The sequence below is a fragment of the Malaya genurostris genome, chromosome 3 (assembly GCF_030247185.1).
Source record: "Malaya genurostris strain Urasoe2022 chromosome 3, Malgen_1.1, whole genome shotgun sequence".
Classification (NCBI taxonomy): Eukaryota; Metazoa; Arthropoda; class Insecta; order Diptera; family Culicidae; genus Malaya; species Malaya genurostris.
This window is the reverse complement of record NC_080572.1, coordinates 50,642,976-50,661,132: the sequence shown is the minus strand read 5'-3', so window position 1 is coordinate 50,661,132 and position 18,157 is coordinate 50,642,976. Positions and strand designations below refer to the sequence as shown.

Here is an 18,157-nt window from a genome sequence, read left to right as displayed (position 1 = left end):
CTAGGTGGATTAAGAAGGGTTTTTTTTGTTATACGGCCACGTTAAGCCGAAGAGCGATTGAGCCAAAATAAAAGTTTTATGAATAAAAAAAACGGGTGAACATCCATCAAAACAACGGAGCAAAACTCATGATGACAACGAGACAAAAGGGTACCTTTTGCTTTTTCTTCTTATTTAAAGAAAGTTTTAGCCATTTCGTGGACGAACTATTAGCCAGATGAAAGATTGTTCGCTATTATTAATTATGTTAAATTGATAATCTATACACAATTTTTATAGGAGCAATACTTCAGCATACGGGTCGTTTGCCCCTAAAAATATGGGTCGATAACTTTGCTGATTTTTCCATACTGTTGCAAATGCATCGTCTGTATTAGAACTAATTTTAGAAAAACGAAACATTGACAAAGATGTTCACTGATTACTTAAATAACATCGTCTTCCTCACTCTAGAAAATTACTATGAAACGAACATAAAAACCTTTATTTATCCACCAAGTGGTGTAATGTTGCCTTTTTCACATTACTTATATTTTCAAAAATATCACAAGAAGATTCTGTGAAGAAATATAAGAAACTTTCTTTGAATATAAACTAACATAACCTTTTCAATTTGTAAACACGAGATTATAGGAACTTTCATTTGAGCCTAAGCTTCTGGAAATCGATCAAATCATCTCTGAAGACATGAGTGAGTCTCGTTTCACAGTTTTTGGCCACTATTTACAGTACTTCTGGAACCGGGAACTTGGAACCAGTATAGCCAAAGTCGGTTCGTTTAGTAAGTAACTAGTATACCCTACAAATTGAATCAGTTTTAAGCCAAATCTAGAAGAATTTTACCTTTTTTTGCAACGTCGTTCTAAATGACGGTGTGAAATTCAATAGCAGCCTATGGGACTATGAGATTTTTTTATTTTATGAGTGACATTATTTGACACATACTTACACACAAACACGCACAGACACATACATTGTTCAGCTCGATGAACTGTGTCGAATGATATAGAACACTTAGCACTCTAGACCAATTTTCACTAATCTATTTACACAAGTGATTACATAAACTTTATATATGAGAAAGGCAATAAGTGTACTTTTATAAAATCATGATCTTGTGATAACACTAACAAGTAGGTACAAATTGAATAAAAGAGTTAGAAATTTACATTTTATTTTCACTTGAAAAATCTTAATTTTAATGTGGCAAGCCTGCACGATATTCGGAATTGAACAAAGCACGCTGCGAACGAAGCAAAGCCGCACGTACCGTCGCTTTCGACTTTGAGAGGTTCAGCCGGGATGCCGTCCTTCCCAGCGGCCGTTCCATTTTTAAGCTGTCTAACCGCTTTTCACCGCCGTTGACAACACTAATATATTTGGCCCTAGTAAGTTTCGACACTGTTGGAAAATATTTGGCCCTAGTAAGTTTCGACACTGTTGACTTCTATGATCCTACTAATATATGGAAGGGTTTCAAAAATAGTCAACTTTCGGTCGGTTGTAAACTCCACGCAACTTGAATATTTCATCCAATTTTTCATTGATTTTTTGTTAATTTATCATCGTTGACTACCCTAAGCATTTAAGAAATGTTTCAATCTAGTTTGTATCGATCACTATTGATTCTTACCTTCTTATTAAATGAATGTAGAAATCTAAATCAAAATTTGTCAATTTTTGTTGGTTGTCAACGGCATGAAGGAAATACTTGAATGTAATATTTTTTATATCTATTTAATTTATTTTTCTACTCAACTAAACAGTATTGAAAATGATTAAATTTCAGAACTTTCGATCAATATTGACATCCTTTTCCATCCTATTTTTGTTTGAATTTTTTTTTTATTGTGATTTTTCGTTAGTTGAAAACATTATGCCTGTTGAAAATTTCTCGATCTAGTGATTTCCAATCACTTTTGGCTTACTGTTCACTTCAGTTTGTATAACTATTTTACTGTAAATTGGTGACATTCAATGGTGTGATAACGAACGACATTCATCTATGACTGCCTGGATAGTCGGAAAGTGAAACTTTCCCCGAACACGGCATTCAATATGAAAAATGTCAGCAATTTTCTGCACTGATCCCGCTTCCAAGTTGAGTTAAGTGGCTTAATTATCCTACAATCCGTGTTAAATGTTTCTCTCTCTCTCTCCGATGGAGAACAAGCATCAGCTGGTAAAATAAAGCATGAAAATCTGTTCGTGTCTGTCGGACTTCCGGCGAAACCGAAACGAAGCAGCAGTATTTTAGTTTCTCCTCCTCCCCGGCAGCACGAGGGCCGTCCATCAGTCCGGTGCTGATTTAAATCAAAACGTTCGTTTGTCGAACACCGGGGAAGCGAAAATCGGCGAGATATTTCCAAACCCACCGGCAGCAGAACTAGCCACTTGGAATGGGACCGCAAAATGGGCACGAAACTTGAAGACGACGGAAAGCGAAGAGGGATCGGATCTTACGACGACAGGAATCATGAAAAATGGTTGGAAAAATTCCAATCACATCACGGAAATTGGTTTTCATAACATCCGGCCAAGACGGGGACGTTCGGTTGCAGCCGTTTTGCAATATGTCTGAAGCATTTCGCAGGTGAAAACCGTGGGAAATCTTTATTTCCGAGCACTTCAATCTACAAGAAAGACAAAATTCCCGGCGGTTTCCACAGTGTCCTGGCGCCGGCAGCAGAAACAACACGCTTTCCCTACACTCGTTCTTGTGGCAGGGATTTCAAATCTGATACGATCCGGGATGGCAGCAGAAGGTTCCTTTTTTCATTGCGAGAAAAAAAAACATTAGCTCCCGTCGCAGTGCTCGTGGCTATTAAGAACATTACATGTCGGTGCCATTACTCCTGGATCTAAGAATGGACACGGCAGAGACGAGCTCGTGTGTTTTCCTTCTTCTTCTTCTTCCGTTCCGATATTTTGGCGTACCGACCAAGTGATTCTATTTTTACTTCCTGCTTCTCGTTTCCTGTGAATAGACATGAATTGACTGAAAAATAGCTTTATCTGGGGCTAAATGAAGCATAAATTCTTTAATGTTCGGAATGATTCTATCTCTGTTGTTGTGAGGTGATAGTTTCTATGTTTTACATTCAGTTTTGTTTTTTTCGAAGAACAACCGACATTTCAATAAAGACTCAGAGAACCGAGTATCATATACAACTCGAATTGTCTCGTTGAGAACGGAAAATGTTGTGTATGAAAGAACAATTCTTGTCTCGGAAATGGCAGAACCAAGTTTCATAATCATAAAATACAGAAACCAGAAATACAGAAATTCCGAGATTGTAGATGAATGTTTGCTCCTTGAAGAGCTACACAATTAACTTTTTGCGTTTCAGTGATGAACTCACCCATCATTCGATGCAAATCTCTTTCCAGCAAGCTCAAATCCGAGAACAAAAAATAATCTTTGGGGGCTGAGTCAAGCGAATATGGTGAATGTGGTAGTAATTTGAATTTGGCATTTCAACTCTATTGTGGCGTTACTTTCGAGAAAGAAAGAGAATTCCATTGAAATTTTCAAAAAGCTATTTTTCATAAACGGTTTGTTAGATTGATTTGGTGCTTTCGGCAATGTTTTAAGCAACTAGTCGGACTATATGGAGAAATTACACAATGTGAAAAAAGTGTTTGTATTTTGTTCTGAAAAAAAATCTAAACATTGTTTTCAGAGGCTGCACCCTACCATATTTAAATTAAACTTTCTGAACAAGTAGACTTGGTCACATTACCAGTTTTTTTTCTATCCAAACTGTGTTCTGAAAAAGGTCAACCTTTGTGTTTTCGGTCAAAAAAAGAATATTGAAGTATTGTAATAGTGAATTTCACCAAACTAGTCAACTATAAGTATAAAAATTTTGCCAAAATAATCAATCGAATCTTCCATTGAAAAAATAGATTTTATAATTATAAACGGGTACGGCGAGATGGGTTAGTCGATGCTTCTCACGCAGCCCACCTGGGCTCGATTCCCAATCCCGCACAAAGACCTTGAGAATAAAACCTCTATTATTTAAAAAAAATAAAACGCCGTTTTCGATTTGAATAATATTTTGTCCCGAGATCTGCAATTACGTTCCCTACCAACCGTCCATATATTGCAAGATGGACGCTTTTAAGGAGAAATTTTTTTCTAGCTAAAAATTTTATGAAAATCTCCAGTAAAAACGTTTTTCATTGGATGTCCTATTTTTCGACTGGTGCCATTTGAAAGCAATTGGGTAAAAAAATTGCAATCATTTCAAAAGACAGTCTAGATCAATTAAAAAAAAACCTATTCGTAGTTCACATAGTCGTGTGATAATGCCTTTCTCTTTCATCGACACAGTGTCGTTAGTTCACCAAAGCATGCTACAGCGTTTAGGTCACACATTCGGTAACATTTCTCAGACCAAGCTCAGATCTGTAATAATACATTTGAACGCGATCATAGGTCACTATCTGAAATAATTATTCGGATAGAAAACACATAAATTTTCGGTTACGTCACTTGTTCGGATATCACCCTTATTCTGAATAACGACGTATCGTTTTTTCGATTCGTATTCCTAATAACGCTAGCAAAATCAAATGTAGCTAGGATTCGATCGAAAAACCAATACGTCGTTATTCAGAATAAGGGCGTATATCTCCGAAACTTAAAATGTCAGCCATATGATCTTCAAAATCAACTCACAGCCCAATTTTGTTCTCGAAAGAGTCTAAAATTATTGATATCGGTTAATTCAAATGTAAGAAAATTGAGCGGTAATGAGTTTTAACGTTTACGTCACATATGCCATCATAACACCGAAACTTTTTCAACATTATAACCGAAACCAGCAGTCACTACCAATTAAACTTTTTGTCTTTCTCTATAGAAAGGTATTAGAATTGCTGGAAAAACCGACTTTTGAACGGAGCCTTGGAGACCCATAGTGTTATATACCATTCGGATCGGAAAATATCTGTGTGTATATGTGTGAGTGTGTGCACTTTTCAGAGATATTTATACGCGCTCAATTTTCTCAGAGATCACTGAACCGATTTTAACAAACTTATGCTCGTTTGAAAGCTACTGTCGGGCCATTGATCAAGCTCAAAGATCAAATGGCTGTGACTGTTGGTTCCGGAGATATGATTGTATAAGTGATGTAACCAACAAAATGCGTTTTTTTTAACACGCTCAATTTTCTCAGAGAAGGCTTAACCGATTTTAACAAACTTATCCTCGTTTGGAAGCTACTATCGTACCATTGATCAAGTTTGAAAACCAAATGGCTGTGACTTTTGGTTCCGGAGATATGATGGTATAAATGACGTAACCGACAAAACGTGTTGTATTTTTACCGTGAAAGTTTCTCGGAGATGGCTGAACCGATTTTAACAAGTCTAAGCCCATTTGAAAGCTATTATTAGGCCATTAATCAATTTCGAAGATCAAATAGCTGTGACTTTTTTCCGGAGATATGATGGTATAAGTGACGTTACCGACAATACGCATTGATATTTTACCGCGCAAATTTCTCGGAGATGGTTTAACCGATTTTAACACGCTTAGACTCCTTTGGAGGCTACAATTGGGCCATTGAACAAGTTCGAATATCAAATGGCTGTGACTTTTGGCTCCGGAGATATGATGGTATAAGTGACGTAAGCGACAAAACACGTTGTTTTTTATCGCTCTAATGTATATAAGGGTGCCATTCTTTTAGGGTCACCTCTAATTTAGTTAAGTGCTATTGTTAAAAAGTTTTACTTACCTCGAAAAAAGTCCCCATGCGAAATTTGAGCTAAATCGGACATTGGTAAGGGGTGCTACCCAGCGGTTAAGGTTTGAAAATTTTCGATCTTGAAAAATTACCATAGAGGGGATTTCCGAAATTAAAATTTTTCTTTGATGTCAAACGTCTTGAAATTGCATGAAACGTCGAGATTTAAGTGTCATCTAAAAAAACAATTTGTTCGAAAAGGCCTTCGAAATTTTGAGTCTCAGAAAGTCCACTTTCCGAAAAAAAAATTTTTCAAGGTGACGCTAAATCTCGACGATCTATGAAAATTCCACTAAGTGGACTAGTCAGGGTTTTGCCTTTCTTTTTAGAAAGGTATTAGAATTGCTGGAAAAAACGATTTTCGAAGCTTGGTCAAGTTCAAAGATCAAATGGCTGTGACTTTTGGTTCCGGAGATATGACATAACCGACAAAACGCGTTGTTTTTGTACCGTGCAAATGAGCCCAAATTATTGTCAGAAATTATTTCATATAAAGATAAAAATAATCATGAGACTATTTTGAATATAGAGAAAGGCATTACCACACCACTTGGTGGATTAAGAAGGGTTTTTAGTTTAATTTGCATATTTTACCCCGTAACTCCGGAATCGGCAGTCGGATCCAGATGAAATTCAATAGACATTTATAGGACTATAAGACCTTTAGTTTGAATCTATGCTGAAGATAATGGATTGAGTGGTCTCTGAAAAAATGTCCGACCTGGGTAAAATTCAATAGCAACCTATGAGACAAAGGGACTCTTGCAAGTGAATTTAAGTTGGTGAAAATCGGTCCAGCCATCACCGAAAGAATCGAGTGCATATTTTTGTTACATACACACACAAAGCCATTTTGCGTACTCGACGAACTGAGGCGAATGGTGTATGGTACTCGGCCCTCCGGATCTCGGTTTAAAAGTAGGTTTTCACAGCGATCACATTAAAAATCGCTTTGAATCTGATTTCTATTGGCCAATGTGGGAAATTGAACATAATGCCGCGGTTATTTCTTTACTATTTTCCGGTTGCTCGTATTTCGTTAGAATTTTTCTGAATGAAATGTGCAAATGAACAGTTATTGGCGTTGCAAAACAAATATCCTTTCCATCATGCAAGTGCACTTCCCGTCAAACGATTGTCCAGCGATGCGTGGCAATTCGTTTCCATCCTAGCACTTCAGAAAGCCAATCACTCGGCTGCTGTATGCGAGTCGCATCTGCTGCTGGTATTTGGTTAGGTTCTCACCGCTCGATAATGATGAGGGTGATCGATAAGGATCAAAATGGTGCACTTTTTTTTCACCATCAGCTCGTATAAAAATCTCGTCCATTTCCATTCACGGTGGCCAACGACGTACGTCAGCCAGGGTCCTTGACTGCACTCATCCGAGTTTTATGCACCATATTCTCGCTTGAATCCATTTTTCCATTTTGAAACCAGTTGATTACACACTCTGCTTCGGCAACGGAGCGTTTTTTTTCTCTCTCTCTCTTATTCGGATTGAATATCGGAAGGACCAAATTGAGTTTCCACCCCGGCCCTCATGGCGGCACGGTCTACCTTTTTGCGGTTCGTTTGACTCGTTTTAAAGCCAGATCCTTCTCAGACGGGCAAAACCTAGAAGACTTCGGCGGGCGAAGAAAACCGCAACCGACAGCAGGTGAATTGAATTAGTTTTTCGGATAATGTTTCGATGAATACTTTATAGCGTAGCTGAAAGAAAGGAGCTGCTCTTCAAAAGCGATTCGCTTTGAAAGGATATTGAACTGAATGAAGGCAAATTCCCGAGATGGAAAATGATGAAAGCTAATTTAAATATGCTGTAATGAAAATTTCCAATACCCATACAGAAGCTGAAAAGGGTTCAGCAGAAGACTGGTACTCTCAATATTTAATTTAAATACTATGTGGAACGCTTTTGAAATGACAGCCATTTGCAGTGAGAACACTAACTCGGTGTAATTTTCTTCGTATCGCTTTCAGTTCATCGCTAGCCAGGTGTTTCTATTCATCGTTACCGTTGCCGGTTCTGCCATTATTCTGGACTTCTCGACCGTCGATTCCAGCATCCAGCCACTGATCCGTCAGACCATGCTGCGTTTTATTACGACCTCGGAGCACCCGCATTCATCGGCAGCCCTGAAGCTGATTCAAGAAAACGTGAGTATAAAATTAACCTTTCAATGATTACGAATAGTGCTCAGTTCCAGCCATTAACAGTAGATAAGGTGGAAAAATCAGGATTGACTTACCGCAATTTGCACTAAGCCTTCACTAATAAACTACACCACAAATAAATTTACTCATGGTAGCTTTTTCGATGGAAGTAGCCGTTCTCGAGATATTTAAACATGAAGTTCAACGAACTCAGATTCTGAGTTCATTTAATTTCATGTCTGAATATCTGGAAAACAACCGTTTCTAGATGGAAAGTTACTGTGAGCAAATCTATTGCCTTTGATCTGTAGAATCATATTCTATTGCTAAAATTGCGATTTTTCGTCAGAAATTTTAAATTAAAAACACCTAATTTTAATTCACCTTGTGGTGTGAAAATGCCTTTCTCTTGTCATCGACACAATCTCATTAAACCATTTTTCGCCCCATTTTATTACATCTAAAACGAATTTGGGTTCATATTTTATACATTTTTATTCAGATTGATTCGAATAGTTTACAAAATCATACTTCAGTGCTTAGGTCATAAGTTCGGAAACATTCCTCGAACCAAATGTATCAGCAATAATATATTTGAACTTGATCATTGATCACTTTCTGAAATAATTGTTTGAATAGAACAAAAAAAATTGATTTCTAGGTTACGTAACTTATACGATTATATCTCAGGAATCAAGAGACACAACTATTTGGTCTTTGAGTTCGATTCACTACCCAATATTAGTAACGAACAAGCCAAAAATGATAGAAATCGGTTAAGCCAGCTCCGACAAAATTGAGCGCAAACCGCTGCCATTTCGCAATGGTTCAGAATCTGTCAATTTTTATGGCTGCGTCCTGTTGTTTACACTCTTCTCTAACCACTTGTGCAGTCGTGTACACCCAAACCTCCGTTTACGAACACTTTTTATACGTTACCTCTTTTTACGTACCTCTTTTTACGAACCAAATCCCAAATAACGTAATCTTTTTTTACGAACCAAATCCCAAATAACGTAAACTTTTTTTACGAACCTACTTCGTAAAAAGAGATTTTGTCATTCATCGAAAGCGATTTCCATGGAAACTACTACAATATGGGTATTTTTGGAACGGGTTTAAAAAGTAGATTCCGGAAAATGATGTTTGAGGTGGTTCTTAAGTCCAAGATGGCGACTTCCGGTTGATTGATATTCCTTGAAAACCCTTGCAAAATGGGTATTTTCGGAACGGAATTGATGAGTAGATGTCGGAAAATGATGTTCGAAGTGGTTCTGAAATCCAAGATGGCGACTTCCGGTTTGTTGATATTCCTTGAAAATCCATACAATATGGGTATTTTCGGAACGGAATTGATGAGTAGATGTCAGAAAACGATGTTTGAGGTAGTTCTGAAATTCAAGATGGCGACTTCCGATTTGTTAATTTTCCTTGAAAACCCTTACAATATGGATATTTTCGGAACGGTATAGTGTTTTAAAGGAATACTAAAAAGTTACTAATAAACCGGAAGTCACTGTTTCGCATTTCAAAACCACCTCAAATATAATTTTCCGACGTCTACTTTTAAATCTCTTTCAGAAAGTACCCATATTGTAAGGGGTTTCAAGAAATATCAACAAGTCGGAAGTCGCCATCTTGGATTTCAGAACAACTTCAAACATCGTTTTTCGACATCTACTCATCATTTTCGTTCCGAAGATACCTATATTGTAAGGGTTTTCAAGAAATATCAAGATACCGGAAGTCACCTTATTGGATGTCAGAACCACCTCAAACATCGTTTTCTGACATCTACTCATCAATCCCATTCCGAAAATACCCATATTGTAAGGGGTTTCAAGAAATATTAAGAAACCGGAAGTCGCCATCTTGGATTTCAGAACTACCTCAAACATCGTTTTCTGATGTCTACTCATTAACCCCGTTCCGAAAATACCCATATTGTTAGGGGTTTTAGGCAATCTCAATAAACCGGCAGCCGCCATCTTGGATTTTGAAACGAGGCCAAACATCATTTTCTTGCACTTACTCTCCACATCCGTTCCGAAAATAAACATATGATGCGCGGTTTCCACAATAATCACACAAAACTTTTTTTACGAAGTAAATTCCAAATAACGTAAACTTTTTTCACGAACCAAATACCAAATAACGTAAACTTTTTTTACGAACTACCTCTTTTTACGAACCCCCGTTTAGTTCGTAAATGGAGGTTTCGGTGTATTCGTTTTCGTTAGTTTGTTTCGAAATGTGTGGACTTTCAGCAGAACAACGTCGAAAAATTGTGTACAAATGTTGCACAGAACGCGGACTGTCACTGAGAAAGATAGCAAAAATGGAAGGAGTAAGTGAAAAAGCCGTGCGAAATGCAATCAGGAAGTTCGGTGAGGATAACACCTTTGAGGATAAACCGAAAACGGGTCGAAAAAAAGGTCCTGCTAACCCTCAGTTGGATAAACGTATACTGAAGGCGTTCGAGCAAAAGAAGGAGGTTTCAGTTCGGGATGAGACCAAAAAAGTGGGCATTTCGAAGTCAAATGTTCTTCGTGCTAAAGAACGTTTGCATCTTCGAACCTATAAGAAGCAGAAACATCTAAAACGTAGTCCGAAACAAGAAGCATCGATCAGGCCGAGGGTTCGAAAGCTGTAGAATACGATTCTTGCTGGAAATTTGAACTGCATAATCTTGACGACGAAACCTACGTGAAACTCGATTACAAATCCTTGCCGGGACCACAATATTATACGGTGCGAGAAGGGGAAGTGTTAAACCAGCCCGAGACATCAATTGAAGTCGAAAAATTTGGTAAGAAAGCTATGGTCTGGCAAGCAAGATAATATTTCGAAACCCTTCATCTCCACTGCTTCAATGAACAGCGAAATATACATCAAGGAATGTTTACAAAAACGACTTCTACCCATGATTCGAAACCCAGATCTTGCTTCTTGCCACTACTCGAAAGCAATGGTAGAATGGTGTACTACCAAAAATGTCACTTTCGTCCCAAAAGACATGAATCCACCAAATTGCCCACAACTTCGACCAATTAAGGAATGTTGGGCATTAACGAAGACACATCTTAGGAAACATGTCTCGGCAGCCGAAACCATTCAACAGTTCGAAAAAGATTGGAAAAAGTGTCAAAACTGGTCGCCAAGAAGTCTGTACGGAATTTAATGAGGAACGTTCGCAAGAAGCTGCGCCAGCTAGTCTACAATGGCTAAGTAGCAAATGATGAGAATAATATTCTGTTGTTGTTGTCTAATATTATCAGTATATCGAATAATATTGTAATATCTAATACTTGTGAATTATTTATAGCAAAACCAAAGTGCGTCCATACTTTATGGGACAGTCTTTAATACACCATGATTAAAATTTCACGGATCCTGATCCATTCGAACTGATTTCGCTGAAATTTAAACGTAACGCCCTTGACGTTGTTTTTTCTACGATGGTAATTTTTTCAACATAAATTCAGTGAAAAGCACGACAAACTTCTGTAAAAATTAAAATATTCTGTTTTGAAAAACGACGACACAAGAGATAACGTGTTCACTTGCGTTCATTGCTTCAGTTTTGATTTTGTGTTTCAGAATTTAAACGAACTGCATGAAAAAACACGTGTGAATCAAACCTCTTAAAAAAATTGTCAAATGAAAAGCGTAGCCGTACTTAGTCTCTTATGATGTCAATTTTCGATTCATTATCTTTATTTTTATGTTATGTTTAATTCTCTATCAGCCAGTGGGTAAAGCAACACGATTATTAAATATGCTTCAGGATCAAGTTAACATTTTCAGTAGGCCTTGCTTTTGAATGTCTGCTTCATGCTTCACCATTAATCTATTAATCTATCACATCACTTGAGACAGAGGGTTCAAAGTGATAACCGGGTAGTAAATTAGAGCTACGATCTTTGAAAGAAATGAATTCTTCAAGTAACGCATTTTCGAACCATGATTAAATTTCATGGGAGAAGAGTTATTGCTCTTAATTCATGATAAGTTAAAAAGATTGGTTTCATGATTTTCTAATCATGACAGCAGTAACGGATTTTTTTTCCGTATTCAAAATTCTCTTTTTACGAAGTAGGTTCGTAAAAAAATTAATTTATTTGGGATTTGATTCGTAAAACAAGTTTCGTAAAATAGGTAACGTAGAAAAAGTTTACGAAAACGGAGGTTTGGGTGTATTGTGTTAAAATGTGCCGAAAAGTGCAGAAAGTCTTTTACAGCGTATAAATGTACCCTGATGTTACTTTATTATGTATATTTTGTAGGTTTTGGTCTATTTAATTATAACATCATTGTTATATTCATATGAATGTTTCATTTGCTTGTTATACCTATAACTATTACAGGTATATGAATAATTCAATAAGATATTTAAGGCTTTATATTTTTGAAGATAAAGTCATTCGAAAACAGTTTTGTATCAATTGTGGTTTCTGAAATTGAAACGAAAGAAAGGTATTTATGTGTGCCTGGAATGAATTTGGTATTCTGATACACGCTACTTAATAAAAAGGCATAGAGAGAATCTCGACATTTCTGCTCAACCCATTCATATAATGGTTAGGCAGTTGTGATGGAATGTTTAAGTAGATTTGTAAAAACTTTCACATGGTTCCTTATAATGAGATGTTGCAAAATATGCCACTCAACGTCAATATTATACATTAATTTAAAGTTACAAAAAATTCGCAACATTTTTTCTGTTCTTGTACTATGCAGGAGCTTCATCTGACTTAAGCACTGCTTTTTGGATATGAGTTAAGTCTTTTAAAAAAGACAGTAGATGTGGAATAAATACTTCAACCGCAATTTCAGTCATTTGCAGTTTTCAGTGAAAATCCCATAGTTTGAAGTGTCGATATTGAACCGAAGCTGTGAGAATAGAAAATGACAGAAAAAGGTTTCACAATAACTTTTAACTGTTGGTGCTCGAATTTGTAGTAGTTCTGGTTTCCAAAGAAGTTCTGGGATGTAATTACTTCGATTTGCAATATTTTAGTCCCTTTTTATAGCCAAACGTCAGAGATTTTCAATACATTGATGAAAGATTGAGAATCGAAATTCTACTGATGCTCCCGTAGTGAGCGATTCTGGCGCCCGAGGCGAACTCAAAAATATTAACCCAACATTTTTTTTCAAAAAAAGCATCGTGAAGACGACCACATATTATTTCATTTTTCAGTAAGGTTAACCCAAGTAACATTTTGAATTTTTATAAATACTTGTAGAAATCTTGAGTGTTACATCTTAAATCTTGTATTAAAACTACAAACTCCGCCAGTGAATAATTTTTTGTTTCGTTTAAAAAGCAGGAATCTGCATGAGCCTGCGTTAAATCTATTCCGAAATGATTCCAAATTCAAGAAAGTTTTAAAACCTGTTTTATGATCCACATTTAATTTATTCGGAGGAATTCCGTGGTAGAATCTATTTACGACTTTGAGGCTTTCTCTGATGAATGCGCATTCATTTTTATCGTGAATATATGGATAAAAAGTACGGGTGTGTAATGTCAGAGACATAACTGGATGTCGTGAATACGAATATGACACACTTTATTTATGCTTCCGAATTCGAATTGGTAGTTCATCGATTGTTTGAATTGTGCAACTTTCCCCTCTTTCATTACTAGAAATTTAAACGATGCGCCTAGACTAAATTACAGATTAGTTACATTAAAAATTCTGAAACGCACTTAAATACTATGAAATAAGCAGTATAGTTCTTTATAATAAAAAAATGGTGACGATTTGAGTTAGTTCAGCACGCAGACTCTGAATTCTAATCCCATATTCCAGAACTAAGCTCTAAAACATGAAGACGATTTTTCGCCATGACTACCAGAATGGGTTTTATAGAGTACAGTAAAGTAAATTTCCGCATAATTCTTTAGGAGTATTATTATGGTTCTAAAAAGAACCGAATAGAAGAAGTCTGGAATAAAGAACTGGATCCTGAGTTCAAGAACTAAATTTAGAACCAATAACAGACTCAGAATCCAGTTTTAATTCTAGAATTGCAATTTCGAAACTCAAATTAGTTCCGGAATACAGTTCCAGGTTTTAACCACGCAAAAGCCGCTCTCTCCGTCGCTGCTGGTTGATGGTTTAACTCTCGCGATGGCAGTCTGCTCGCCTTGAAGGCCAGCAAGCGAATGAAAAATGCTACCTGAGCGTTTGAGGTTTTAACCACGCAGAAGGCGCTCTCTCCGTCGCTGCTGGTTGAAGGTTTTGCAGCAGCCCTAATTTTTCCAAAGAAATCTTTATCTAGTACAGACAGTAGACCAGTAGAGTAATAACTGATAACGATGATGACAGTGTATCGATATTCATCAATCATACAGAAGTAATTCTTACATTTACTTACATTGTAACTGCAGCAGCCCTAATTTTTCCATAAAAATCTTTATCTTAGCTAGTACAGGCAGTAGAACAGTTGAGTCATTGTAATGCCCACGGCTGGCTATTTCAACATATTGCATCAGCCAGAAAAAACTGTATCACCGATCGAATTAATTAATTATGTACATAAGCGACGCGATCGCAGTGAATTCACGTAGGTGGTAGTTAGTCTACCAGACATATATATATATAAATATAGGTTTTTGTTAGGTACATATATTTGAGTATAAAAGGGTCGGTTTTTGATTTTATCGGGGCTTCTTGGTTCAACTGTTGGACCCAGAACATCGGATCTCGTCGTTGGTTTTTTCCACTTTGCATCCGTTGGTCGATCTACTTCCTTGTTTGTACCGCAGGCGGGGAATCAGATTAACCAGACGACCGGAATTAGTATCGGCTTGTAACGCAGGACGGTACTAACTGGACGAAGGACTCCACCCCAAAGACTATAAGCGTGTAGCATTTGTTACGCAGGTGCTGCAAACTATAGATTCCATCTAGACTTAGAGGTGGCTTGTGCCGCAGGACATCTCTAACTAGAACCTTGTTCGACCGTCGGTTAACCGGTAGAAGTGATTACCGTAGAAGTTAGGGCAGAAGTTAGGTCAGGCACAAAGTTATGTGCTGTAGGGAAGATAGGGCAGTAAAGTGCAAAAAATTATTAGAAGAAAAAAAAGAAAAAAAAAGTAATTTGTGCGTTCTATAAGTGCTTCGAAAAGAAATACCCCTCTCGCCGCTCGGGCAACACAGTTTAACTCCCACGACGTCTGCTCCCATCGAACGCACGAAAAGAAATGATCGATTTTCACCACGGTTCCCCTTTTATACGCATTCAGTTGAAGATATGTGCCTGACTACCTCAAAATCGTCGTCCTTGCGCGAAAAACCCAAGCGAAAGTAAAGAGTTTTCCGCATTATTTTGAAGTTTTGAGAAAACTTAATTTTTGAGTTGTTTGTGGTTATCTCACACTGTTCAAAATATTATCCGAAATTCCTGATCATATTTTTGATGAAATGGTGAAAGAATTATGTTGCTACCATTAATACAAGTCGAGATATTCACGATTAAGTTCTACCCATTCTTCCATATGGCTAATTTTGAAAAGGCACCCCATAGTAAAGTAAGTCGTATTCACGACAAAAATTTATAACAATTTGCCTTAAAATATATGCGCTTTTACACAACAAATTTACAAATATATATTTTTTGTGATTCATCGTCATTTTGGTCGTCAAAACTTGTGTGTTCTGGAAATGAAACATGAAAGTCGTTAATAATTCCTCCTAGAGTAGAACATCAAAATGGCGGACATGAAATTTTGGACTGTATGAAAGGCATCGACTAATCCATCACGCCATGCCCATCCCCTGATTCTAGTTATTCTATTTTTGGTAAGTTGCAATGCAATCAAATACCAATGGTAAGGCCAAAATCTTGCTAATTTATTAGTCCACGCAAAAGGTTTTATAAAAGCTTTAAAAACTACCTAAAAACTTTTATATTTCTTGTCAAACGACGAATTGATTATAGCTTTCATGAAACCGATAATCGTTTTTGAATTAATTACATAACCCTTAAACATTACAATTAAAACTTAAAGATATTCGAATTGATACTTGGGTATATGTTATATGTGCATAGCATGAATCACTACAAGTGATAGTCCTTAAGATTTGTTCGAACTGTTGACGTAGGACTACACAATTATTGTGTAGTCGCTATTAATGTCTGTTTTGAACATTCAGGAAGCAGTTATCTTTTGTGTTCCTCATATCCTTATTTGTACCACGGTTAATTATACTCTTTCAGATTTCCTATAACGTGCCGTTAGTTTGTTTATGTTGATTTTGAGAGGTGTGTAAGGCGAACGGCGCATAAAAAGTATGTATGGAAAGTCAAAATTTTATGATTTGTATTTTTTCTACCCTAGTTTCTAGTTCAGACCAGAATCCCATGCTAGAGTACTGTTCTGAAATTCGGTTTCAGAATCCAAGATCAGATTTTTTTCCATTTTTAAAATCCTGACTTCAAATTTAGTTCCTCGTCCTTAATCCAAGGCCAGAATCTAGTCCCCGAATTCTGAAACTGAAACTGAATTTCAGCACTCCACTCTAAACCTGGATTTTGAAAACGAAATCTGAAATTGAGATCAGGATCTTGTTTCTGGACTTGGACTTTGGAACTAAATTTTGGAAATGATCTTTGAAACTGAATTCTGAAACTGAAACCAGAATTCAGTTATAAAATTGAAACTGAATTCTGAACCTGAAGTTCTGGAACTTCAGGCCGAAATCCAGGACCAGAACTTAGATGCAAATCAGTTCTACAATGCATTCAAAAATCCACGTTCAGAATTCAATTTAGGAATGCAACTCTAATTTGGGTTCAAATATCAGTTCCACAACTCTAGAAGTGTAGCTGAATTGAGGAACTAGATTCTGCAAATTTTTGAACTAAAATCCGGATCTGAGTTCTGGAACTAAGTCTCGGAGTTGAATTCTGGATCCTAATTTTAAAACTGAATACTAGACCGGAACTCTGTAATTAAAAATCAGAAGCAAAATAAAAATCTGGATCCATAGTTCAGTGCTAGGATTTAGGTTTAGGATTCAGTGTCTAAGCGGAATCCTGTTCAGTTCAGTTCAGTTCCAGTTCCAAAACACATGTTCAAAGCTCAGTTCTAGGATTCAGTTTGAGAATTCGTTACCTGAGTCCAGTTCCAGAATCTAGCAACAAAAGTGAGTTTCAGAGCTCAGATTTAGAATTCAGCTCTAGCATATTGATTCGAAATGTGGACGAGTTCTAGAATTCACATTTTGCAATATCAAAGAAACTGAACCATCAATTTTATTCGTATTCACGTCATCCGGTTATGTCTCACGACATTACCCACCTATCTGCTTTGCATTCAAAAAATTGAAGCCCTTCAATAGGTTTGCAGGTTTTCTCTTTGGGAAGGTCCAAGTGTACAATAACAATCGAGCAAAGGGCGTCTCTTGTTAAAAAAAATAATTGTTACGGTGGTCACTGAATGGCAGTTCTGTAATATTAATGGCTGCTGGTAACAGTGGTAATACTATCTGAATTATCTGAAACTTAATACAATTTAAATAGGTTTCCTGGAAAAAATCGTAAAGAATTAATTTTTACCAATTCCATCATGTTCTGGCGCCCCATGGATGTTGATGCCCGAGGCGGTCGGCTCACTCACCTCACCCTCACTACGGCACTGCTCCCTGAAAACGTTAGTTTGGTTTCGTCTTGTTATAGATGAAAGAGTGACGTTAGCAATTATTCTCTCTCATTTTTTCGATGAGAAACGAAAATGCTTCGTCTCTCTTCGTTTGTTCTGGTGTCGGTCATTTACGAATGAGACAGTGACACATTGAAAATGATACTGTTGGAATGGTTTCTTTCATTGAGAATGCGTGACAATTTTAAACTCTGGCTCCAACAGTGGCTTCAAATAGCATCCTGAAATAGAAGCGAAAAAATTTGTAAAAATAATAACAAATTATTTCAGTTTTACTTTCATTCCAATTAGATTTTTTATTATTGAAGAATCGAGCTAATTGTTGCATTAACATTAACTTTCCTCGGATGTTTAGAATCACGCCTCACTTGTTTAGGCTGCGAAAATCAACAAAATTTTGAGTTCTTTGATTTTTATGTCTAGGTATATCGCGAACGGCTACTTCCAAGGGAAAGGTTGTCACGAGCAAGTTTATTTCGTTTAATTTTTATTTTGCAAATATTGATGAATTATTTTAGCTGAAACTTCTTGATTTTTCTATTCACACTAGTCAAATTTGCAT

General features: G+C 36.8%; 1 protein-coding gene across 1 annotated transcript in view; it reads left to right on the top strand.

Annotated features, from left to right (window-relative positions):
- Window positions 1-18,157, top strand: part of LOC131436043 (tetraspanin-2A) — a 165,802-nt gene that overhangs the window by 137,362 nt on the left and 10,283 nt on the right. Inside the window, exon 3 of the mRNA XM_058604475.1 lies at window positions 7,746-7,922. Coding sequence (XP_058460458.1) covers window positions 7,746-7,922 — 177 coding nt within the window. The remainder of the gene's footprint in view (window positions 1-7,745; window positions 7,923-18,157) is intronic.